The sequence below is a fragment of the Nerophis ophidion genome, linkage group LG02 (genome assembly GCF_033978795.1).
Source record: "Nerophis ophidion isolate RoL-2023_Sa linkage group LG02, RoL_Noph_v1.0, whole genome shotgun sequence".
NCBI lineage: Eukaryota > Metazoa > Chordata > Actinopteri > Syngnathiformes > Syngnathidae > Nerophis > Nerophis ophidion.
In genome coordinates, this window is record NC_084612.1 from 47,891,222 (window position 1) to 47,917,179 (window position 25,958).

The 25,958-nt window shown below is 43.3% G+C and overlaps 1 protein-coding gene across 2 annotated transcripts in view; it reads right to left on the bottom strand.

The window, feature by feature from the left end:
• The window catches only part of LOC133541835 (metabotropic glutamate receptor 4-like), a 501,243-nt gene that overhangs the window by 21,576 nt on the left and 453,709 nt on the right, over window positions 1-25,958 (bottom strand). Inside the window, exons 8-10 of one of the 2 annotated variants that reach the window (XM_061885475.1) lie at window positions 22,082-22,218; window positions 8,760-9,695; window positions 8,157-8,183 (exon numbers count right to left, since the gene is read on the bottom strand). In XM_061885475.1, the coding sequence (XP_061741459.1) occupies window positions 8,157-8,183; window positions 8,760-9,695; window positions 22,082-22,218 (1,100 nt within the window). The remainder of the gene's footprint in view (window positions 1-8,156; window positions 8,184-8,759; window positions 9,696-22,081; window positions 22,219-25,958) is intronic. The other variant, XM_061885477.1, reaches the window with a different exon arrangement.

Consider the following 25,958-nt stretch of genomic DNA (forward strand, 5'->3'; position numbering starts at 1 on the left):
GAACAACATTTCTCAAGCAGCTATTGCAAGGAATTTATGGATTTCACCATCTACGCTCTGTAATATTATCAAAAGGCTAAGAGAATCTGGAGAAATCACTGCAAGTATCATTGATTGCCCTTGACCTTGGATCGCGTAGGTGATAGTGGAACAAAAAGTGATATCAGTGCATAAAGGATATCACCACATGGGCTCAGGAACAGTCCAGACTACCACTGTCAGTAACTACAGTTGGTCGCTACATCTGTAAGTGCAAGATAAAACTCTACTATGCAAAGCCAGAGCCATTTATCAACAACACCCAGGAACGCTTTGCTGTGCCCGAGCTCATCTAAGATGGACTGATGCAAAATGGAAAAGTGGTCCGCAGTCTGACAAGTCCACATTTCAGATTGTTTTTGGAAACTGTGGACGTTGTGTCCTCCGGACCAAAGAGGAAAATAATCATCCGGACTGTTCCAGGCGCAAAGTGCAAAAGGCAGCATGTGTGATGGTATGAAAGTGTATTAGTGGCCAAGGCATGGGTAACTTACACATCTGTGAAGGTACCATTAATGTTGAAAGGTACATACAGCTTTTGGAGTGACATATGTTGCCATCCAAGCAACGTTATCTCGGACGCCCCTGCTTATTTCAGCAAGACGATGCCAAGCCATGTGTTACAACAGCCTGGCTTCATAGTAAAAGAGTGCAGGTACTAGACTGGCCTGCCTATAGTCCAGACATTGAAAATGTGTGGTGCAATATGAAAGCTAAACTATGAGAAGGGAGACTGATGAACAACTTATCCTGTACATCAAGCAAGAATGGGAAATAATTCCACTTCATAATTGTGTCACCTCAGTTCCCAAACCTTTACTGAGGGTTGTTAAAAGGAAAGGCCATGTAACACACTGGTAAAAAGATTGCTTTTTTGCAATTTGTTGCTGCCATTAAATTCTAAGTTCATGATTATTTCTCAGGGTGAACATGAAATATCTTGTTTTTGCAGTCTATTCAACTTGAAAAGGATTTATAAAACATTGCATTCTATTTTTTTTTTTGTTTTACCATTTACACAACTTGACAAGATGTACCCCGCCATCGCTTTTTGGGGTTTTGTAAAATGCCTCTGAGCCGGGGGAACAAAAGTGTTCTGTCCTGGATTTCGCTGATAAATCCTCCAATGTTAACGGGACGGTCGCTGGGAAAACAACCTCGTTGTGATGTTCAAGAGAGCATGTCGCGATGTCGGTTGATGATGTCGTCAGCGTGAAAAGCGGCCGTGTACGGGACGTTACTTTTTACCACGTCTGGGCAGGTGGGTGCATAAAGCGGCTCGTTGGCAGACCGGCGGACGCCACAGTCTGCATTATTCATGTCACATGCAGGCATTCTCCGCAGCGGCCGTTTTCCAAGCCCGGCATTGTGAGCTTTGTGGAGTCTCAAAAGAATGAATTGATTGTGTCCGTCAGACCCGGCTGGTGGAGTCCATGCCAGCGGTAGGATGTTCCCCTTGCTCTCCCCTGGTGGGAGGCACAAAGCCCCCTCTTGTTGCCTGGCCAGAAAGACCCCGTTCAATCGGATCGACGCGTTTCTATGTCGGGTTCGGAGCCAGGATCGGATAGAAGCGCCATGTCTGTGTCGCTTGACCCAGGATCAGATCCATGGACTTGGTTCATTAGGTCCCAAACAGAGACTTGACAGATGACTACTTTTCTCTCTCCGAATGATGCGTGACCCGCATGCTTCCTGCAAGGTTACTCCGTTAGCCAATCATCTCACTATGCAGTGGAACTTCCAAAGTGTGCCGGCGTCTCTTCTCCTAAGACTTCCAGGGAAGTCATTTGTTTATTGCTCGTATCTCGTCACGTGACTCCATCCCCCAAGGTGGTGGTCAATCAGCTCGAAGAACTGTCTGAGTACAAAAGAGGCTAGCAGTTGTGGTCACTTGTAAAGAACATCATGTCGTGGCAGTCTTGAGTTTCCAATCATTCTACAACTCTTATTTTTTTTTTGTGACGTACGTCCGCACGTTTCGGTCAGGACTTTGGGAAGGCCATTCCAAAACCTTAATTCTCGCCTGATTTAGCCATTCCTTGTTGACGTGTGTTTGGGGTCATTGTCCTGTTGGAACACCCAACTACACCCAAGACCCAACCTTCGGGCTGATGATTTTAGCTTGTGCTGAAGGATTTGGAGGTAATCCTCCTTGTTCCATTGTCCCACTTACTCTCTGTAAAGCACCAGTTCCATTGGCAGCAAAACAGGCCCAGAGCATGGTGTTCTTAGAATTAAAGGCCTCACTTTTTCTCCATCCATTTTCTACTGCTTGTCCCGTTCGGGGTCACAGAGTTGCTGGAGCCTACTTCAGCTGCATTCTGGCGGAAGGCGGGGTACACCTCAGACAAGTCGCCACCTCATCACAGGGCCAACACAGATAGACAGACAACATTCACACTCACATTGAAACACTATGGACCATTTAGTTTTGCCAATCAACCTATCCCCAGGTGCATGTCTTTAGAAGTGGGAGGAAGCCGGAGTACCCGGAGGGAACCCACGCAGTCATGGGGAGGACTGAACCCAGGACCTTGGTATTGTGAGACAGACCCACTAACCCTCTCCCACCGTGCTGCCCTCCTCCAAACATATTGCTGGGTATTGTGGCCAAACAGCTCCATTTTTGTTTCAATTGACATCACATTGACAAAGATAAGACCTTCTGGAGGACAGTTCTGTAGTCTATGTCTAGCATTAAAAGATTACAGTTGGTACAAAATGCGGCTGCTGAACTTTTGACAAGAACAAGAAACTTTGGTCATATTACGCCTACACTGGCTTGCCTGCACTGGCTTCCTGTGCACTTAAGATGTGACTTTAAGGTTTTACTACTTACGTATAAAATACTACACAGCCCAGCTCTAGCCTATTTTGCCGATTGTATTGTACTATATGTCCTGGCAAGAAATCTGCGTTCAAAGAACTACGGCTTATTAGTGATTTACCAGAGCCAAAAAAAAGTCTGCGGGCTATAGAACGTTTTATATTCGGGCTCCAGTACTCTGGAATGCCCTCCCGGTAAATAGACCCCCTTTTTAGACCAGTTGATCTGCCGTTTCTTTTGTTTTTCTCCTCTGCCCCACTCTCCCTTATGAAGAGGGGGCTGGAGGGACACAGGTCCGGTGGCCATGGATGAAGTACTGGCTGTCCAGAGTCGGGACCCGGGATGGATCGCTCGCCTGTGCATCGGTTGGGGACATCTCTGCGCTGCTGATCCGTCCCCGCTTAGGATGGTTTCCTGCTGGCTCCACTATGGACGGGACTCTCGCTACTATATTGGATCCACTATGGACTGGACTCTCCCCGTTATGTTGAATCCGCTATGGACTGGAATTTCACTTTATCATGTTAGACCCACTCGACATCCACTGCGTTCGGTCTCCCCTGGGGGGGGGGGGGTTGCCCACATATGCGGTCCTCTCCAAGGTTTCTCATAGTCACTGTCACCGACGTCCCACTGGGGTGAGTTTTTCCTTGTCCTTATGTGGGCTCTGTACCGCGGATGTTGTTGTGGTTTGTGCAGCCCTTTGAGACACTTGTGATTTAGGGCTATATAAATAAACATTGATTCATTGAGCAATATGTTTGGAGGAGAAAAGGTGAGGCCTTTAGTCCCAAGAACACCACACCTATTGTCAAGCATGGTGGTGGTAGTTTTATGCTCTGAGCCTGTTTTGCTGCCAATGGAACTGCTGCTTTACAGAGAATAAATGGGACGATGAAAAATTCTTTAGGACCAGCTAAAACCATCAGCCCGGAGGTTGGTTCTTGGGCGTAGTTGGGTGTTCCAACAGGACAATGACTCATAAACACACGTCAAAAGTGGTAAAGGAATGGCTAAATCAGGCTAGAATTAAAGGTTTTAGAATGGCTTTCCCAAAATCCTGATGTAAACGCATGGACAATGCTGAAGAAACAAGTCCATGTCAGAAAAGCAACACATTTAGCTTAACTGCACCAATTTTGTGGTCAAAAATGCAAGCAGCAGCTGGTGGATGGCTACCAAAAGTGCCTTATTGTGCCTTATTTATCAAAGGGACATGTAAGGAAATATGAACACTGCTGTACGTATACCTTTGACCCAGCAGTTTTTGCTCACACTTTCAAGACAGCCATGACATTGTGTTCTTTACAAGTGTATGTAAACTTTTGACCATGACTGAGAATCTTCTTACGAAAAAAATCCAACTATGCAATGGATTAGATCCCTATACCGTATTTTTAGGACCACAGGGCGCACCAGTAGGTCTATTTTCATACATAAGGTGCACCGGAATATAAGGCGCATTAAAGGGGTCATCTTATAATTTTTATGTAAATGTAAAAACTTCCTTGTGGTCTACATAACATGTTATGGTGGTTCTTTGGTCAAAAGGTTTTACAGATCATCTCCAAGACGCTTTCTGATGCGCCTCTCTGTGTATGGGGGGGTCTTGTTTACGTGCCTCCACTTCGACAGCGTCTTCTACCCGTCGTCTTTGTTGTACCGCTGGTTTTTCTACCGACGGATATAAGTTAGAATGAACGAATGCCGCCACAACAAGAGGATTAGAGAAAAAAGAAGGAGCTTATTGACTACAATGGCGGAGGCGCACAAATTTTCGGGACTTATGCAGATCCCAAATACACATCAGCAGATACCGATAGGTAATAAAAGTTGTTTTTGCATAATATTGCCGAACAAAAAGCCGGATTATGTCTCCTAATAAGTGTCATTTTGGGGTCCTTATACACACACTAAAATAACACTGTCTAAGTATGGTAGCCGTAGACTATGGTAGCCGTAATGCTCTGACAATCCATCAAGCGGTGTGACTTCGTAGCTTACCAAAGTCCGATTAAAACATTTTAATGGATTTTTGAGGGCTGTATGTAATGTTCTATTTTCTAATTGGAATATTAAAAGTTTTGGTGTTGTACTTGCGTCATCTTGCAGTCTACACATATCTCTTATGTTTGACTGCCATCTACCGGGCACACTTATTATTACACCATGCACCGAATAAAATATTTTGGAAGTCGGTAAGCACAGCCAGAAATATTACATACATCAGGCACAATGTTGTGTATGTGTTTTAAAAAATAATTCATGATTGTTTATCAAAATATAACTTTAGATGTCAACATTGTGTTTGTGCTGAACATTTATTTTAGGATTATTTATTAAAATATTACTATAGGTATCACATTATGTATGTGCTAAAAAGATAAATGTATTATTGTTAAATAAAATATAACTACAGATGTCAACATTGTGTACATGCTGAAATATTCATTTATGATTGTTTATCTAAACATAACTATAGATGTCAACATTCTGTATGTGCTGAAAAATGTATTTATGATTGTTTAACAAAATATAACTATAGATGTCAACATTGTGTCTGTGCTGAAAGATTAATTAATGATTTCTTATCAAAATTCACTGTAGCAATGGGGCTTCACGGTGGCAGAGGAGTTAGTGCGTCCGCCTCACAATACAAAGGTCCTGCAGTCCTGGGTTCAAATCCAGGCTCGGGATCTTTCTGTGTGGAGTTTGCATGTTCTCCCCGTGAATGTGTGGGTTCCCTCCGGGTACTCCGGCTTCCTCCCACTTCCAAAGACATGCACCTGGGGATAGGTTGGTTGGCAACACTAAATTGGCCCTAGTGTGTGAATGTGAGTGTGAATGTTGTCTGTCTATCTGTGTTGGCCCTGTGATGAGGTGGCGACTTGTCCAGGGTGTACCCTGCCTTCCGCCCGATTGTAGCTGAGATAGGCGCTAGCGCCCCCCGCGACCCCGAAAGGGAATAAGCGGTAGAAAATGGATGGATGCTTATCAAAATATATCCATAGATGTCAACATTTTGTACATGCTAAAAGATTCATTTATGATTATCAAAATATAACTGTATATGTCAACATTGTGTATGTGCTGAAATATTCATTTATGAATGTTTATCAAAATATAAATAAAGATGTCAACATTGTGTATGTATTGAACGATTCATTTATGATTGTTTATCAACATATAAATATATATGTCGACATTGTGTATGTGCTGAAATATTCATTTGATTGTTTATCACAATATAACTATACATTTCAACATTGAGTATGTACTGAAAGATTATTTTATTAAATGTTAATCAAAATATAACTATAGATGTCAACATTGTTTACGTGCTGAAAGATAAATTTATGATTGTTGTATTTGGTGAAAACTTAACTCTTTTAGGTTTTGCTGACATTTAATTTATTTTATTTGTACTCGCCCAATTGGTGCTTTTCAAAACATGTGCTAAAGAAATACGAATAGCATCAAGATAATACTTAAAGGCAGGGTACACCTTGGACAAGTCGCCACCTCATCGCAGGGCCAACAGATCCTGATTGTAGCTGAGGTAGGCGCCAGCGCCCCCCGCGACCCCGAAAGGGAATAAGCGGTAGAAAATGGATGGATGGATGATACTTAAAGGCTTACTGAAATGAGATTTTCTTATTCAAACGGGGATAGCAGATCCATTCTATGTGTCATACTTGATCATTTTGCAATATTGCCATATTTTTACTGAAAGGATTTAGTAGAGAACATTGACGATAAAGTTTGCAACTTTTGGTCGCTAATAAAAAAGCCTTGCCTTTACCGGAAGTCGCAGACGATGCCATCACCGGTGTAAGGGCTCCTCACATCCTCACATTGTTTATAATGTGGGCCTCCAGCAGCAAGAGCTATTCGGACCGAGAAAGTGACAATTTCCCCATTAATTTAAGCGAAGATGAAAGATTTGTGGATGAGGAAATTTAGAGTGAAGGACTAGAAAAAATAAATGAAAATAAAGTTACAAAAAATAAGGCGATTGCATCGGGAGCGATTCAGATGTTTTTAGACACATTTACTAGGATAATTCTGGGAAATCCCTTATTTTTCTATTGTGTTGCTAGTGTTTTAATGAATTAAATAGTACCTGATAGTCGGAGGGGTGTGTCCACGGGTGTGTTGATGGCAGTCTCTAAGAGAATTTACGAAGCTACAGCAGGACAGAAGCTCCGCTAAGAGACGACTTTTTACCACAATTTTCTCACAGAAACCTGCCGGTTGACAAGTGGTCGGGACCCATGTTTGCTTGACTGCTCTGATCCATAGTAAAGCTTCACCTCCGGGAATTTTAAACAAGGAAACACCGTGTGTTTGATTGGCTAAAGGCTAAATCTTCCCACCTCCATCTTTCTACTTTGACTTCTCCATTATTGATTGAACAAATTGCAAAACATTCAGCAACACAGATGTCCAAAATACTGTGTAATTGCGCGATGAAAAGAGACGACTTTTAGCAGCAAGTGGTGCTGGGTTAATATGTCCGCTCCAACCAATAACGTCACAAACACGCGTCATACGCGTCATCATTCCGCGACGTTTTCAACAGGAAACTCTGCGGGAAATTTAAAATTCTAATTTAGTAAATTAAACCGGCCGTATTGGTATGTGTTGCAATGTTAATATTTCATCATTGATATAAACTATCAGTCGGTGGTAGTGGGTTTCAGTAGGCCTTTAAACTGCAATGAAAAAATGTTTAAAGTATATCAAACAAACCTTTAACGAAGCGATGACTACAAACTTGTGCATTCTTTGACTCCCTTAGACTGGAGTGTGAGCTAAGTTTCTTGTCAATGTTCCCTAAAATCTTGCACTCTTTCGCCCGTTTTGATTACCTCTCGAGTAACTCTGAAAAAACGTTTATTCTTTTCGCGATTCGAATGATCCATACAGTCGAAAATTGAAAATTACCCATTGAGAACAGAGCTAGCTTGACCACCACGTGATTCATTGAGCTGGACGTGATGTCAGTCACATCCCAGCAACACAAAGGCATGTTTTTAAGCACTGGAGCATTTAGGTTTCAAGTATAAAACATTTTGTCAGCCACTGTAAAATAAAACTAAATCAATCTAAAAGAAAGTGAATCATTTCAATTCTCACAATGTGGGTGGTTGTCAACTTTTGTCTCGGTTGAACTCCAAATTTTGAGCACTTTTTGGGCCGTTCAACTTCCGGAAGTTCCACTGTACCACCATATGTGTCGACGTGTTAGTAAAATGTTAGTACGTAAGGGACGGTTTTGACGGTTTACCATGGAAATCTTGGAGAGGCTCTCACCCTAAAGGACAGAGCGGGATTGGAAGAGTGGAAGAAGCAAGTTAGAACTGGGAATGGATCTGAGAAGACATTATATGTTCTTAATCAAACAGATTGCAAAGAAGCAAAGCCTAAAGTCGTGAGCTAAATCTCCTGACCTTGCAATGAACAAGCCTCTAAATATGAGCATGCAACACTTCAAACTCCAATAGGCTCATGTCGCGTGAAACCTTCAACCTGGGGAATCTCGCTCTAATTACTTTCTACCATCATATGTTACATTTAGTATTTACATCTTTATTTTATAAGTTCAGAATGTTGCATATGTGCAGGTCGAAACAAGCACGAGTCGCGCTTGTTAGGGACTTCTGCTGGGTGAACTACTGGAATCCGTAATTTTCGCTTTGTTTCAGTGTACAGTGACTACAAAACAACCTGGACATTATGAATACATCTCACGGTCTCTTAAGATCTTTTTGTCATTCAGTAATAATGGAAACTAGTTTCGGTCAAGACATAGGGCGCTAAAATGCTTTTGAGGAAATGATCAAAGAAGCCATTTTCAGAAAAGAAAATACACTTTTGGCAGCATTCCTACCTTTTCTGTTGACTGCGAAGTGCCGAAGAAGATGGGGATGAAGGCGAGCCAGATGATGCAGGTGGTGTACATGGTAAAACCAATAGGTTTGGCCTCATTGAAGGTCTCTGGTACGCCTCTGGTTTTTATGGCGTAGACCGTACAGGTGACCATTAACAGCATGCTATAGCCCAGCAGGCAGATGAGGGAGAGGTCAGAGATGTCGCACTTGAGCACGCCACGGGCCATGGACGGATTAGAGGTCCTCTGATCCTCGTAATCGATGATAGCCTTTGAGGGGTCCAAGCCAAACCAGATGCACACGCCCAGCAGCTGCACCGAGGCCAAGGTGAACGTGATGATGAGCTGCGATGCGGGGGAGATGAACCGAGGTGCGCTCAAAGACATGGTGCCCTGGTCAAAGATGCGGTAAATGCGGTTGGTCTTGGTGAGCAGGGCAGCGTAGCTGATGCTCATACCCAAGCCCAGAAAGATCCGCCTCAGGGAGCAGATCCCCACATCAGGGGTGGAGATCATCAGGAAGGTGGTGGCGTAGCAGAGAAAGATCCCCGTCAGCAGCACGTAGCTGAGCTCCCGCCCCGACGCCTTCACGATAGGTGTGTCGTTGTAGCGGAGGAAGGTGACCACAACGAAGAGGGTGGCCATGATGCCTACCACCGCAATGAGCACAGGGATCACTGCCCACGGAGAGCTCCACTCCAGCTTGACGATGGGGATGGGGACGCAGCCTGTGTGGTTCTGGTTGGGCCGCAGGTCGAAGCGGCACATCTTGCAGGAGAAGGTGTCTGCCTGGTACTGATAGCCGTCGCAGCGCTCGCAGTGCCAGCAGCAAGGGATGCCCTTGACAGTCTTCTTGCGCTCGCCGGCACGACAGGGCTGGCTGCAGATCGAGGAAGGGATCTGGCGGACTTCGCCGGGCCACTGCATAGAACGGACCTTGAAGGCGGGGGGATGGAACAGAGACATAATCAACGAAGAGACATAACAGATGTGTCGCTGGTTTGTTGTCTTGAGCCTTCATTGGCCTGAATACACAACGAATGTTATACTTTTGTTATGTTTGTATTTAAATGTTCAGTCTTACAAACCTGAATGAAACAATAGGATAAAGAAGTAAAAACCCCAAAAGCAGTGAAGTTGTCACGTTGTGTAAATGGTAAATTAAAAGAGAATACATTAATTAGTAAATCCTATTCAACTTATATTCAATTGAATAGACTGCAAAGACAATATATTTCATGTTCACACTGAGAAACTTTGTTATTTTTTGCAAATATTAACTCATTTGGAATTTGATGCCTGCAACATGTTTCAAAAAAGCTGGCACAAGTGGCAAAAAAAGACCGAGAAAGTTGAGGAATGTTCATCAAAGTCGTATTTGGAACATCCCACAAGTGAACAGGCTAATTGGGAACAGGTGGGTCTCATGATTGGGTGTAAAAGCAGCTTCCATGAAATGCTCAGTCATTCATAAACAAGGACGGGGAGAGGGTCACCACTTTGTCAACAAATGCCTGAGCAAATTGTTTAGGAACAACATTTCTCAAGCAGCTATTGCAAGGAATTTATGGATTTCACCATCTACGCTCCGTAATATCATCAAAAGGTTCAGAGAATCTGGAGAAATCACTGCATGTAAGCCATGATATTACACACCTTGGATCCCTCAGGCGGTACTGTATAAAAATGCAACATCATTGTGTAAAGGATATCACCACATTGGCTCAGGAACACTTCAGAAAAACCACTGTCAGTAACTACAGTTGGTCATAACATCTGTAACTGCAAGTTCAAACTCTACTATGCTAAGCAAAATCCATTTATCAACAACACCCAGAAATGCCGCCAACTTCGCTGGGCCCGAGCTCATCTAAGATGGACTAATGCAAAGTGGAAAAGTGTTCCGTGGTCTGACGAGTCCACATTTCAAATTGTTTTTGGAAACTGTGGGCATCGTGTCCTCCGGACCAAAGAGGAAAAGAACCATTCGGATTATTCTAGGGTCAAAGTGTAAAAGGCAGCATGTGTGATGGTATGGGGTTGTATTAGTGGCCAAAGCATGGGTAACTTACACATCTGTGAAGGCACTATTAATGCTGAAAGGTACATACAGGTTTTGGAGCAACACATGTTGCCATCCAAGCAACCTTATCATTTCAGCAAGACGATGCCAAGCCACGTGTTACAACAGCGTGGCTTTGTAGTAAAAGAGTGCAGATACTACACTGGTCTGCCTGTAGTCCAGACATTGAAAATGTGTGGTGCAATACGAAGACTAGAATATGAGAAGGGAGACTGTTGAACAACTTAAGCTGTACATCAAGCAAAAATGGGAAATGTTTTCACTTCAAAAATGTGTCTCCTCAGTTCCCAAACCTTTACTGAGTGTTGTTAAAAGGAAAGGGAATATGACGCACTGGTAAAAATGCCTTTTTTACAATGTGTTGCTGCCATTCAATTCTATGTTCATGATTATTTTCAAAAAATACTAAGTTCCTCAGTGTGAACATGAAATATATTGTCTTTGCAGTCTATTCAATTGAATATAAGCTGAAAAGGATTTGCAAATCATTGTATTCTCCTTTTATTTACCATTCACACGACGTGACGACTTGGGTTTTATAAAACTATAAAAAGGAAAATAATTCAAAAAAAGGAACATCAATCGTCAACAAAAAAACTGGAGCTTCTGCTTCTTTATCCGCTAACTATCTGCACACGCTGGGTGAGAGTAAAGAGGGCAGAATAATGAATTTATAGACAGTGCAGTGTGAAAGTCGATATGTTTAGTTTGTAATTAGAGTATAATCAGCGGGGACACCTTCTTGCGAAACGTCCACATTTCGGGGGCCCCTGAAACTGCGTCCTCCCCAGAGTTAAATAGCCCTGCTGCGCGTCCTTCAACCCAGCGTCTTCAAGACGGATTCAGGCCTGCGTCCTTTAATGATTTCCCTTTCTGGCTCCAGACTGTCCTCTAAAAAAAAAAGGTGCTTAATTAAAAAGACAAAACGGCACACTAATTCAATTAAAGTTGGCTTCTGCGCTCAGAAGTGGCGCGCTCCATCACTTGAAGGAAGTCGTTTGAAAAAGAAGGACAAAAAGCCGTTTCATGTCTTCAACTTTAATCTCCTTTGTCCGCCCGAGGCCTCGTCTTCATATTGTCAAAACCTCATTTGTTTTATGTAATTTACGGCTCTGAGGCCTTCACTTCGTCTCAGCCGGCGCCCACAGTATTGTTTTTTGGGGAGCCGCCGGGAGGGACGCGATTACATTTTGTCATTCCTTAAGCTCTCTCAGCTTTTTCATCACACTCCGCCCAGTAAATCATTCAAAGGGGGCCCATGGGTGTTTGCAGGCGGACAACGCCGCCAGTCAGGCGTCGCTGATAAGGAGTCAGACGAGAAATCAACAGAAGCCATTGAAACTCACAGGACACGCCGCGAAGAAGGAGGAGTGGGCCGATCGATGTGTGATGCAGTCTGCTGGAAATGACGGAAAGAGCCACAAGACATATTTAAAGATGTTCAACACGGCCCTGAATTCACACATTTCATGTGTCAGGTAAACAGTGACCATATGGATATTCTACCTGCTGCAAAAAGCACTCTGGTGTCGTTGACTTTGGACTGACTGGCGAGAACACTAAGACGGCAGAACAGAGACACACATGCATCCACAAAAAATATACGCCACAGACACACATACCTCACCCCCCCATCCAACGCCCCTTGACGCAAATCCCTTAGGGGCGATGGACAACTGGGCAGCACCTGAAGAGCTGCAGCCTACCCCTGTAGCCCCCACTGCCTCTCCTCTGTTGCAAGTCCGGAGATGTATGTTGTAATATGTATATGTGCTCTGCTATGGATTTTTTTTCCCACTCCAGACTAAGCCCCCTCAGGAGAACGGTTTGGATTGTATTTTTTTACTCATCCTCCCCCAGCGTTTCCCCTTTTCCCGTCTTTTACATGGCGCCTTGTGGCAACCAAACAGCGTTACTATTCTGTAACCCTGTACACCCTGTTTGTTTGTGTAATTTTGAACGGGTTTGTGCAAACAAAGTTCCGTTGGACTTGTGCAATGACAATAAAGACCTACATACCCATCTTTAAGTTATTTAGCATATCTGCTGCTCAGGTCATTAGAATGTTGTCTTACATAGACCTTCTTGATACGATACAAGGTCGCTGATTTATGTTTGCTCTGATGTCGTGGTGCCGGAGTTGCCGAATCTGCAAGATTTTCTTTTCAACATCTGAATAAATTTTTTTATTTTTTTTTTATCTAGGTCACCAGTGTATATTCCGGACTATAAATCCTAAACCGCTACTTCGGAAAATAAAAAATACAAAGGTTTGAATAAAAAAGTATGTGCAATTGTGCATTATAACAATCTTATGGGCAGGTGTGTGTATTATATATATATATATATATATATATATATATATATATATATATATATATATATATATATATATATATATATATATATATATATATATATATATATACAGTGGGGCAAAAAAGTATTGAGTGAGCCACTGATTGTGCAAGTTCTCCCACTTAAAATGATGACAGAGGTCTGTAATTTTCATCATAGGTACACTTCAACTGTGAGAGACAGAATGTGAAAAAAAATCCAGGAATTCACATTGTAGGAATTTAAAAGAATTTATTTGTAAATTATGGTGGAAAATAAGCATTTGGTCAACCATTCAAAGCTCTTACTGATGGAAGGAGGTTTTGGCTCAAAATCTCACGATACATGGCCCCATTCATTCTTTCCTTAACACAGATCAATCGTCCTGTCTCCTTAGCAGAAAAACAGCCCCAAAGCTTGATGTTTCCACCCCCATGCTTCACAGTAGTTATGGTGTTCTTGGGATGCAACTCAGTATTCTTTTTCCTCCAAACACAACTAGTTGAGTTTATACCAAAATGGATACATGGATGATACAGCAGAGGGAGAAGGTCATGTGGTCAGATGAAACCAAAATAGAACTTTTTGGTATAAATTCAACTCGTCGTGTTTGTAGGAAGAAGAATACTGAGTTGCATCCCAAGAACACCACACCTACTGTGAAGCATGGGGGTCCAAACATCATGCTTTGGGGCTGTTTTTCTGCTAAAGGGACAGAACGATTGATCCTTGTTAAGGAAAGAATGAATGGGGCCATGTATCATGAGATTTTGAGCCAAAACCTCCTTCCATCAATGAGAGCTTTGACCAAATACTTATTTCCCACCATAATTTACAAATAAATTCTTAAAATTCATACATTGTGAAGTCCTGGATTTTTTTTCACATTCTGTCTCTCACAGTTGAAGTGTCCCTGTGATGAAAATTACAGACCTCTGTCATCATTTTAAGTGGGAGAACTTGCACAATCGGTGGCTGACTAAATACTCTTTTGCCCCACTGTATATAATGTGTATATATATATAATTGTATACATACAGTGTTTATATATTAGGGCTGCGAATCTTTGGGTGTCCCACGATTCGATTCAATATCGATTCTTGGGGTCACGATTCGATAATGTTTAGATTTGTTCGATTCGAATCGATTCTTGATTCAAAAATGATATTTTTCCGATTCAAAACGTTTTTGTATTCATTCAATACATAAGATTTCAGCAGGATCTACCCCAGTCTGCTGACATGCTAGCAGAGTGGTAGATTTAAAAAAAAAAACGCTTTTATATTTGTAAAGGACAATGTTTTATCAACTGATTGCAATAATGTAAATTTGTTTTAACTATTAAACTAACCAAAAATATGACTTATATTATCTTTGTGAAAACATTGGACTCAGTGTGATGTCAAGCTTATGAGATGTGATGCAGGTGTAAGCCACTGTGACACTATTGTTCCTTTTTTTTTTTTCATAAATGTCTACTGATAATGTCAATGAGGGATTTTTAATCACTGCTGTGCTGAAATTATAACTAATATTGATACTGTTGTTGATAATATTCATTTTTGTTTCACTACTTTTGGTTTCTTCTGTGTCGTGTTTGTGTCTCCTCAATTGCTCTGTGTATTGCAGTCCTGAGTGTTGCTGGGTCAGGTTTGGTTTTGAATTTGGATTGCATTGTTAAGGTATTGCTGTGTAGTGGTTTGTTGGATTGCTAAATTTTTTTATAAACAAATATATTAAAAAAAAAAAAGATTTTTCAAAAATGAGACTCGATTCTGTATCGCACAACGTATTCGAATCTATTTTTTCACACACCCCTAGTATATATGTATATATATATATATATATATATATATATATATATATATACATATAAATGATCACATATATATAAATAAATAGATACAAATATATACACATGTATTTATATATATATATATATATATATATATATATATATATATATATATATATATATATATATATACACAGTATATATACAAACCCCGTTTCCATGAGTTGGGAAATTTTGTTAGAAACGAATACAATTACTTGCAAATCCTTGTCAACTCATATTCACTTGAATGCACTACAAAGATAAGATATTTGATGTTCAAACTTATAAACTTTATTTTTTTTTGCAAATAATAATTAAATTCGAATTTCATGGCTGCAACATGTGCTAAAGTAGTTGGGAAAGGGCAAGTTCACCACTGTGTTACATCACCTTTTCTTTTAACAACACTCAATAAACATTTGGGAACTGAGGAAGCTAATTGTTGAAGCTTTGAAAGTGGAATTCTTTCTCATTCTTGTTTTATGTAGAGCTTCAGTCGTTCAACAGTCCGGGTCTCTGCTGTCGTATTTTACGCTTCATAATGCGCTACACATTTTCGATGGGAGACAGGTCTGGACTGCAGGTGGGCCTGGAAAGTATCCACACCTTTTTACTACGAAACCACACTCTTGTAACACATGGCTTGGCATTGTCTTACTGAAATAAGCAGGAGCGTCCATGATAACGTTGCTTGGATGACAACATATGTTCCTCCAAAACCTGTATGGACTATTCAGCATTAATGGTGCCTTCACAGACGTGTAAGTTACAAATGCCTTGGGCATTAATACACCCCCATACCATCACAGATGCTGACTTTTGAACTTTGCACCTTTGACAATCCGGATGGTTATTTTCCTCTTTGTTCTGGAGGACACCACGTCCACAGTTTCCAAATATAATTTGAAATGTGGACTAGTCAGACCACAGAAACTTTTCCACTTTGCATCAGTCCATCTGAGATGAGCTCGGGCCCAGCGAAGCCAGCGGCATTCCTTGGTGTTGTTGATAAATGGGTTTTGCTTTGCATAGTAGAGTTTTAACTTGTACTTACAGATATAGCAACCAACTGTAGTTACTAACAGTGGTTTTCTGAAGTGTTCCTGAGCCCATGTGGTGATATCCTTTAAACATTGATGGCTGTTTTTGATGCAGTACCGCCTGAGGGATCAATGGTCCGTAATATCATCGCTTAAGTGCAGTGATTTCTCCAGACTCTTTGAACCTTTTGATGATTTTACGGACCGTAGATGGTAAAATCCCTAAATTCCTTGCAATAGCTCATTGAGAAATGTTGTTCTAAAACTGTTCGACAATTTGCTTACAAATTGGTGACCCTTGCTGCTTCCTTGTTTGTGAATTACTTAGCATTTCCTGGAAGCTGCTTTTATACCCAATCATGGCACCCACCTGTTCTTAATGTGCCTACACACCTGTAAGTGTTTGATGAGCATTCCTCAACTTTATCAGTATTTATAGCCACCTTTCCCAAATTCTTTGTCACATGTTGCTGGCATCAAATTCTAAAGTTAATGTTTATTTGCAAAAAAAATAAATGTTTATCAGTTTGAACATCAAATATGTTGTCTTTATAGCATATTCAACTGAATATGGGTTGAAAATTATTTGCAAATCATTGTATTCCGTTTATATTTACTTATAACACAATTTCCCAACTCATATGGAAATGGGGTTTATATATATATATATATATATATATATATATAGCGAGGCGGGGCGTGCCGGGAGCGACGCTGCAATCAAGTTCAGGTGCGTGCATCGCGCACATTGACACAATTAGTGTATCTCCTCTCAGTGTATAAAAGGGAAGAAGGAGGAGAGATAAAAGGGGTGAAAGAGGAGAGATCGGGGCAGAAGGAGTTGGAGAGCCTGCAGCAACGGATGAAGAGCGGAAGCGAGAGAGAGCAACACGGCGGCGAGAAAGAGCGAGACGGAGGGGCAAGCAGTGGGAGCGACTACAGCGCAAAAGAATTCCTGTTATTGAAAAATAAACAAGAGTTAAACCTATCCTTCCTTGATGGTCCGGGGAACCTGCACAACAGCAAGCATCTGTCACTATATATATATATATATATATATATATATATATATATACATATATATATATATATATATATATATATATACATATCTTGATCCATCCATCCATCTTCCTCCGCTTATCCGAGGTCGGGTCGCAGAGGGAGCAACCTAAGCAGGGAATCGCAGACTCTCCTCTCCCCAGCCACTTCTTTTCCCGGGAATCCAAAGGCGTTCCCAGGCCAGTCGGGAGACGTAGTCTTCCCAACGTATCCTGGGTCTTCCCAATGGCCTCCTACCGGTCAGAAATACTCGAAACACCTCCTTTTAGAGGCTTTGGGTGGCATCCTGACCAGTTGCTCGAACCACCTCATCCGGCTCCTCTCCAAGTTAAGGAGCAGCGGCTTTACTTTGAGCTTCTCCTGGATGGCAGAGCTTCTCACCCTATATCTAAGGGAGAGCCCCGCCACCAGTAGAGGAAACTCATTTTGGCCGCTTGTACCCGTGATCTCGTCCTTTCGATCATAACCTAAATCTTATTACCATAGGTGAGGATGGGAATGTAGAACGACCGGTGAATTGAGAGCTTTGCCTTCCGGTCAGCTCCTTCTTTACCACAACTGATTGATACAGCGTCCGCATTACTGAAAACACCTTCAAAAGCCTGTCGATCTCACGATCCACTCTTCCCTCACTGGTGAACAAGACTCCGAGGTACTTGAACTCCTCCACTTGGGGCACGGTCTCCTCCCCAACCCAGAGATGGCACTCCATCCTTTTTCGGGCTGCGAACCAATCCAGTGAGAGCTGAATATCCTTGCCAGATGAAGCCATTAGAACCACATAATTTGCAAAAAGAAAACACCTAATTCTGCAGCCACCAAAATGGATTCCCTCAACGCCTTGACAGCGCCTAGAAATTCTGTTCATAAAAGTTATGAACAGAATCTGTGACAAAGGGCAGCCTTGGCTGAGTCCAACCCTCACTGGAAACGTGTCTGACTTACTGCCGGCAATGCGGGCCAAGCTCTGACACTGATTGTACAGGGAGCGGACCGCTACAATCAGACAGTCCGATACCCCATACTCTCTGAGCACTCCCCACAGGACTTCCCAAGGGACCCGGTCGAATGCCTTCTCCAGGTCCACAAAGAACATGTAGACTGGTTGGGCAAACTCCCATGCACCCTAAAGGACCCTGCCGAGAGTAGAGAGCTGGTCCACAGTTCCACGACCAGGACGAAAACTATACTGTTCCGCCTAAATCCGAGGTTCGACTATCCGGCGTAGCCTCCTCTCCAGTTTAACTGAATAGACCTTACCGAGAAGGCTGAGGAGTGTGATCCCACGATAGTTGGAACACACCCTCCGGTTTCCCTTCTTAAAGAGAGGAACCACCACCCCGGTCTGCCAATCCAGAGGCACCGCCCCCGATTTCCACACGATACTGCAGAGTCTTGTCAACCAAGACAGCCCCACAGCATCCAGAGCCTTAAGGAACTCCGGGTGGATTTCATCTACCCCCGGGGCCTTGTCACCGAGGAGCTTTTTAACTACATCAGCAATTTCAGCCCCAGAAATAGGAGAGCCCACCACAGAATTCCCCAGGCATCGCTTTCTCATAGGAAGACATGTTGGTGGGATTGAGGAGGTCCTCGAAATATTCCATCCACAAATCCACAACTTCCGCAGTTGAAGTCAGCAGAACACCATCCTCACCATACATGGTGTTGACAGTGCACTGTTTCCCCTTCTTGAGGCGGCGAATGGTGGTCCAGAATCGCATCGAAGATGTCGGGAAGTCGTTTTCCATAGCATCCCCCGAACTCTTCCCATGTCCGAGTTTTTGCCTCCGCAACCGCTGAAGCCGCACACCGCTTGGCTTGTCGGTACCTGTCCGCTGCTTCCGGAGTCCTATGAGCCAAAAGAACCCAATAGGACTCTTTCTTCAGCTTGACGGAATCCCTCGCCGCCGGTGTCCACCGTTCTAGTATAACCGCCACGACAGGCACCAACTACCTTGCGGCCACAGCTCCAATAAAACGCCTCGACAATAAAGGTGCGGGACATGGTCCACTTCTCTCTCCGACAGGCGAGTCTGCTAGACGTAACCAGAAGACCCTCACAATACGTTTGGGCCTGCCAGGTCTGTCTGGCATCCTCCCCCACCATCACAGCCAACTCACCACCAGGTGGTGATTGGTAGAAAGCTCTGCCCCTCTCTTCAACCGAGTGTCCAAGACATGAGGCCGCAAATCTGATGACACAACTACAAAGTCGATCTGGACACCCTTATGTTTGAAAATGGTGTTTGTTATGGACGATCTGTGATGAGCACAAAAGTCCAATAATAAAACATCACTTGGGTTCAGATCCGGGCGGCAATTGTTCCCAGTCACGCCTCTCCAGGCATCACTGTCGTTGCCAAAATGAGTGTTGAAATCCCCCAGTATGAATCACCCGGGGGAGCACTTTCCAGTACTCCCTCGAGAGTACTTAAAAGGGTGGGTACTCTGAACTGCTGTTTGGTGCGTAAGCAAAAACAATAGTCAGGACCTGTCCCCCCTCCTGAAAGCGGAGGGAGGCTACCGTCTCGTCCACTGAGTAGAACTCCAACGTGCAGGCTTTGAGCTGGGGGACAACAACAATTGCCACCCCAGCCTGTCGCCTCTCACTGCCAGCAACGCCAGTGTGGACGAGAGTCCACCTCCTCTCAAAAGAACTGGTTCCAGAGCCCTTGCTGTGTGTCGAAGTGAGTCCGACTATATCCAGCCGGAACTTCTCCACTTCGCGCACTAGCTCAGGCTCCTTCCCCCCCCAGTGAGGTGACGTTCCACGTTCCAAGAGCTTCTGTAGCCGAGGATCGGACCGCCAATTGCCCTGCCTTCAGATTCCGCCCAGCTCACGTCGCACCCGACCTCTATGGCCCCTGCTATGGGTGGTGAGACCATTGGAGGGGGGACCCACGTTTCCTCTTCGGGCCGTGCGCGGCCGGGCCCCATGGGAACAGGCTCAGCCACCACCTCGCCATCGTGCCCCACCTCCGGTCCTGGCTCCAGAGGGGGGTCCCGGTGACCCGCGTCCGGACGAGGGAAATCTGGGTCCTTGATTTGTCTTCTTCATAAAGGTCTTCGATCTGCTCTTTCTCTGATCCCTCTGCAAACTCCTCTACCACTATAAGGTGGCAGCTCAGAGAGGAGTTTTTTTTCTGAACATAAGACAAGATATATATATATATATATATATATATATATATATATATATATATATATATATACATATATATATATATATATATATATATATATATATATATATATATATATATATATATATACATATATATATATACACATATATATATATATATACACATATATATATATATATATATATATATATATATATATATATATATATATATATATATATATACACACATGGTCGCGGGGGCAACAGCCTAAGCAGGGAAGCCCAGACTTCCCTCTCCCCAGCCACTTCGTCTAGCTCTTCCCGGGGGATCCCGAGGCGTTCCCAGGCCAGCCGGGAGACATAGTCTTCCCAACGTGTCCTGGGTCTTCCCCGTGGCCTCCTACCGGTTGGACGTGCCCTAAACACCTCCCTCGGGAGGCGTTCGGGTGGCATCCTGACCAGATGCCCGAACCACCTCATCTGGCTCTTCTTGATGTGGAGGAGCAGCGGCTTTACTTTGAGTTCCTCCCGGATGACAGAGCTTCTCACCCTATCTCTAAGGGAGAGCCCCGCCACACGGCGGAGGACACCCATTTCGGCCGCTTCTACCCGTGATCTTATCCTTTCGGTCATGACCCAAAGCTCATGACCATAGGTGAGGATGGGAACGTAGATCGACCGGTAAATTGAGAGCTTTGCCTTCCGGCTCAGCTCCTTCTTCACCACAACGGATCGGTACAACGTCCGCATTACTGAAGACGCCGAACCGATCCGCCTGTCGATCTCACGATCCACTCTTCCCCCACTCGTGAACAAGACTCCTAGGTACTTGAACTCCTCCACTTGGGGCAGGTTCTCCTCCCCAATCCGGAGATGGCACTCCACCCTTTTCCGGGAGAGAACCATGGACTCGGATTTGGAGGTGCTGATTGTCATTCCGGCCGCTTCACACCCGGCTGCGAACCGATCCAGTGAGAGCTGAAGATCCCGGCCAGATGAAGCCAACACGACCACATCGTCTGCAAAAAGCAGAGGCCTAATCCCGCGGCCACCAAACCGGAATCCCTCAATGCTTTGACTGCGCCTAGAAATTCTGTCCATAAAAGTTATGAACAGAATCGGTGACAAAGGGCAGCCTTGGCGGAGTCCAACCCTCACTGGAAACGTGTCCGACTTACTACCAGCAATGCGGACCAAGCTCTGGCACTGATCGTACAGGGAACGGACCGCCACAATAAGACAGTCCGATACCCCATACTCTCTGAGCACTCCCCACAGGACTTCCCGAGGGACACGGTCGAATGCCTTCTCCAAGTCCACAAAGCACATGTAGACTGGTTGGGCAAACCCCCATGCACCCTGAAGAACCCTGCCGAGAGTATAGAGCTGGTCCACAGTTCCACGACCAGGACGAAAACCACACTGTTCCTCCTGAATCCGAGGTTCGACTATCCGGCGTAGCCTCCTCTCCAGTACACCTGAATAAACGTATATATATATATATATATATATATATATATATATATATACGTTTTTATTTTGAAAGCAAACCAGATCATTTATTTTGTGTTTGTGCATGACTTCCTGTCCAACACAAGCAGATTTGAGCTCAATTGAACCGCCCGTCACAAATAGAAGCTCTGCGTTTATTAAGTGTTGGAATGCCATGGCAGAACCATTCCGGAGCTTTTGCGCATGCAGTAGAATTCCGAGGTTAAAATGATTTTCGAAAACAACTCAAACTGCGACATGAACGACCAATGACATTTTTACGAGCAAACATTTTAGCACTCACTTAAGGTGGAGCTCTGGGAGAGAAAGTGAAACACTCACATTTAGATGAAGTTGATCCGTCCAGTGACCAATGATTTTGTATTCCGCCGTTTGGTTCTGGATCTGGTACTGGTAGATCTCGTACCGACCAGGGGCATCGCCGTTTTCGTTGAAGAGCACCGGGTTTCCTGCAATACCTGAATGAGAAAATTGTCGATACAAATTTTATCGGAATAGAGTACTCACTTGACACGAGTGGTTAGCATGTTAGCATGTTCACATTTAATTCACATATTTATTCCTTTCAATCGTAGGATCGGATTAAACTTTTTGTTGTTTTTTTGTTCATACATGTTCTACTCTCTGGATCACTTTTCCGATACAGAAGGAAGGGCCTCATTCCTGGCGGTTTACCTGACACATGAAACGTGACCAATTGGGACGGGTGCCAAAACCATTTAAGCCGCCTGTTGAATATCTAAAAAAACATGGGTGTCAAACTCATTTCAGGAAAATATTTTCCCAATCATGGCACGATAACTTCAAAATAAAGACAACTTCACTATTTTTTTTTTGTTTTACTTTGGCCAAAACAAACAAGCACATAACGCAATAAGGGTGTGAGTTTTCCTTGCCCTTTTGTGGGTTCTTCCGAGGATGTTTTAGTCGTAATGATTTGTGCAGTCCTTTGAGACATTTGTGATTTGGGGCTATATAAATAAACATTGATTGATTGATACACATTGCAATTAATCCACTTGACAAAAACACTTCACGTTAGTTGACAATTCAGAGAAAATTAATTGGTGACGGAGAACACGATGAACTGAGACTTTGTCTCAGTTCATTAAAGACCCGTTTCAGAAAAGTAACCAAGCGTTTCCTGGTGAAATCCACAGCTGCCACAACACATTCATTTATCTTCATTTAGAATGTTACAATTATAATGTAAACAAAACAGTTGTCCAAATAACATCATAATAGCGGAATCAAAGGGAACATAACAACAAACATAACCAATATGAACATGCCAGATTTAAGCATAAAATAAAATAGAAATGTGGAAAAACATTTTGTTTACAATGGAGTTCAGGGTGCGCATCACCCCATCAACAATATACGAGTACTGGCCGTGTTGACTTAAGTCTTCCATCCATCCATCCATTTCCTTCCGCTTATCTGATGTGAGGTCGCGGGGGCAGCAGCCAAAACAGAGAAGCCCAGACTTCCTCCTCCCCGGCCACTTCGTCCAGGTCTTCCCGGGGGATCCTGAGGTATGCCCAGGCCAGTAGGGAGACATAAATAACTCTAATGATAACACGTCCTGGGTCTTCCGGATGTGCCCTAAACACCTCCCTCGGGAGGCTTTCGGGTGGCATCATGGCCAGATGCCCGAACCATCTCATCTGGCTCCTTTCCATGTGGAGGAGCAGTGGCTTTACTCTGAGCTCCCCCCGGATGACAGAGCGTCTCACCCTATCTCTAAGGGAACCCGCCACCCGGTGGAGGAAGCTCATTTCCGCCGCTTGTACCCGTGAACTTTTCCTTTCGGTCATAACCCAAAGCTCATGACCATAGGTGAGAATGGGAACGTAGATCGAATTGAGAGCTTTGCCTTACGGCTCAGCTCCTTCTTCACCACAACGGATCGATACAGCGTCCGCATTACTGAAGAGGTCGTACCGATCCGCCTGTTGATCTCCCGATCCACTCTTCCCCCACTCGTGAACACGATTCCTAGGTACTTGAACTCCTCAACTTGGGGGGGGGGTCTCCTCCCCAACCTGGAAATGGCACCCCACCCTTTCCCGGGCAAGAACCATGGACTCGGACTCCGACTTAAGTCTCTGCATCTTACTATTTTGTTACTTTATTAAAATAAGTTATTGTGCGTTGGTACAGCATCAGTCTGCCGCCATCTGCTCCCAGAAGCAGCTTAATGCTTGCACCTGTGCTGACTGGAGTAGTGGGTGGCCAATCCAGAGTGCGCTTAAAGTCATCCGACAGGTCATATTTAAACCCTTTCATGTGTGACTTAAGTTACACTAAAAATACTACTGCAACATCCAGTGGACACATTTAGAACTGCAGTTTCTTAATTAAAAAAATGCAGCTAATTTTTACACTTGGTGAACACATTTTGTATTTTTGTATGTAATATTGGCTGCATTTCTGATCGTTGTATGTGTGCCATGTTGTTCCGGACAACAGCAAATGTTACCCAGTTTACAAAGATTGTAATAAATCCATTAGAAGAAAATGTTACTACAATCTACACATCCAGAGGGAGTTTTCATCGTGGCAGGGGACTTTAATCAAGCTAACATGAAAACTGGACAATCTCCCTTAGAGAGGGGGTGGGGGGGGTGGGGGGGGTTGCCCACATATGCGATCCTCTCCAAGGTTTCTCAGTCATTCACCTCGACGTCCCACTGAGGTGAATTTTTCCCTACCCTTATGTGGGCTCTGTACCGCGGATATCGTTGTTGCTTGTGCAGACCTTTGAGACACTTGTGATTTAGGGCTATATAAATAAACATTGATTGATTGACTGAATATAAGAAATGTTGCAACCAGGGGTGGAAGCACGCTGAACACGGTGTACAGCAATATTAAACACGTGTTTATAGCAGCTCGGCTCCTCAGACTATCTATCTGTGATCCTAATTCCTGCATACAAGCCCCTGCTGATCAGGAATTTTGATCTTATCTGTACCGTAAAGTGGAAATTTGAATGACAATAAAGAGGAAGTATAAGTCTAATGTTTCCTTTAACTTGGACACAAACATCTATACATTTGGTCATTCTAAGACAGTCATTTCCAGGAGTTATGTCACCCTCTGAGAAGTTTTATTAATGTTTTCCAATGTTGTAAAAATGTGTAGAATAAATATTACATTTCAACATTTCTGTCAGCAAAGATTTGTGTCAGCCTGCAACACATAGTCATTTTGATAGTAGGCTAATATAGCTAATATAGACGCTTACACAGTGTGTTGTCTTCATTATGACACTTAAATAAGACTTTTAAAGTCATTTTGATAGTAGGCTAAAATAGACACATCATGTGTTGCTTTCATCATAACACTTATATAAGACTTTGGGGCGGCATGGCGTAGTGGGTAGAGCGGCCGTGCCAGAATCCTGAGGGTCGCAGGTTCGCTTCCCACCTATTAACATCCAAATCGCTGCCGTTGTGTCCTTGGGCAGGACACTTCATCCTTGCCCCCGGTGCCGCTCACACTGGTGAATGAATGATGAATGAATGATGGTGGTGGTCGGAGGGGCCGTAGGCGCAAACTGGCAGCCACGCTTCCGTCAGTCTACCCCAGGGCAGCTGTGGCTACAGATGTAGCTTACCACCACCAGGTGTGAATGAATGATGGGTTCCCACTTCTCTGAGAGCGCTTTGAGTATCTAACAATAGAAAAGCACAATATAAATCTAATCCATTATTATTATTATTATTACTTTTAAAGTCAATCAATCAATCAATGTTCATTTATACAGCCCTAAATCACTAGTGTCTCAAAGCGCTGCACAAACCACAACAAAAACCACTACGACATCCTCTGTAGGCCCACATGAGGGCACATGTCATTTTGATAGTAGGCTAATATAACTCATATAGACACTTACGTCATGTGTTGCCTTCATTATATCACTTATAAAAGACTTTGAAAGTTATTTGGATAGTAGACTGAAATAGACACTTACATCATGTGTTGCCTTCATTATAACACTTATGTATGACTTTGAAAGCAATTTTGATGGTAGGCTAATATAGACAATTGCATCATTTGTTGTCTTCATTATAACACTTATAAAAGACTTTTAAAGTCATTTTGATTGTAGGCTAATATAACTAATATAGACACTTACGTCATGTGTTGCCTTCATTATATCACTTATATAAGACTTTGAAAGTTATTTTGA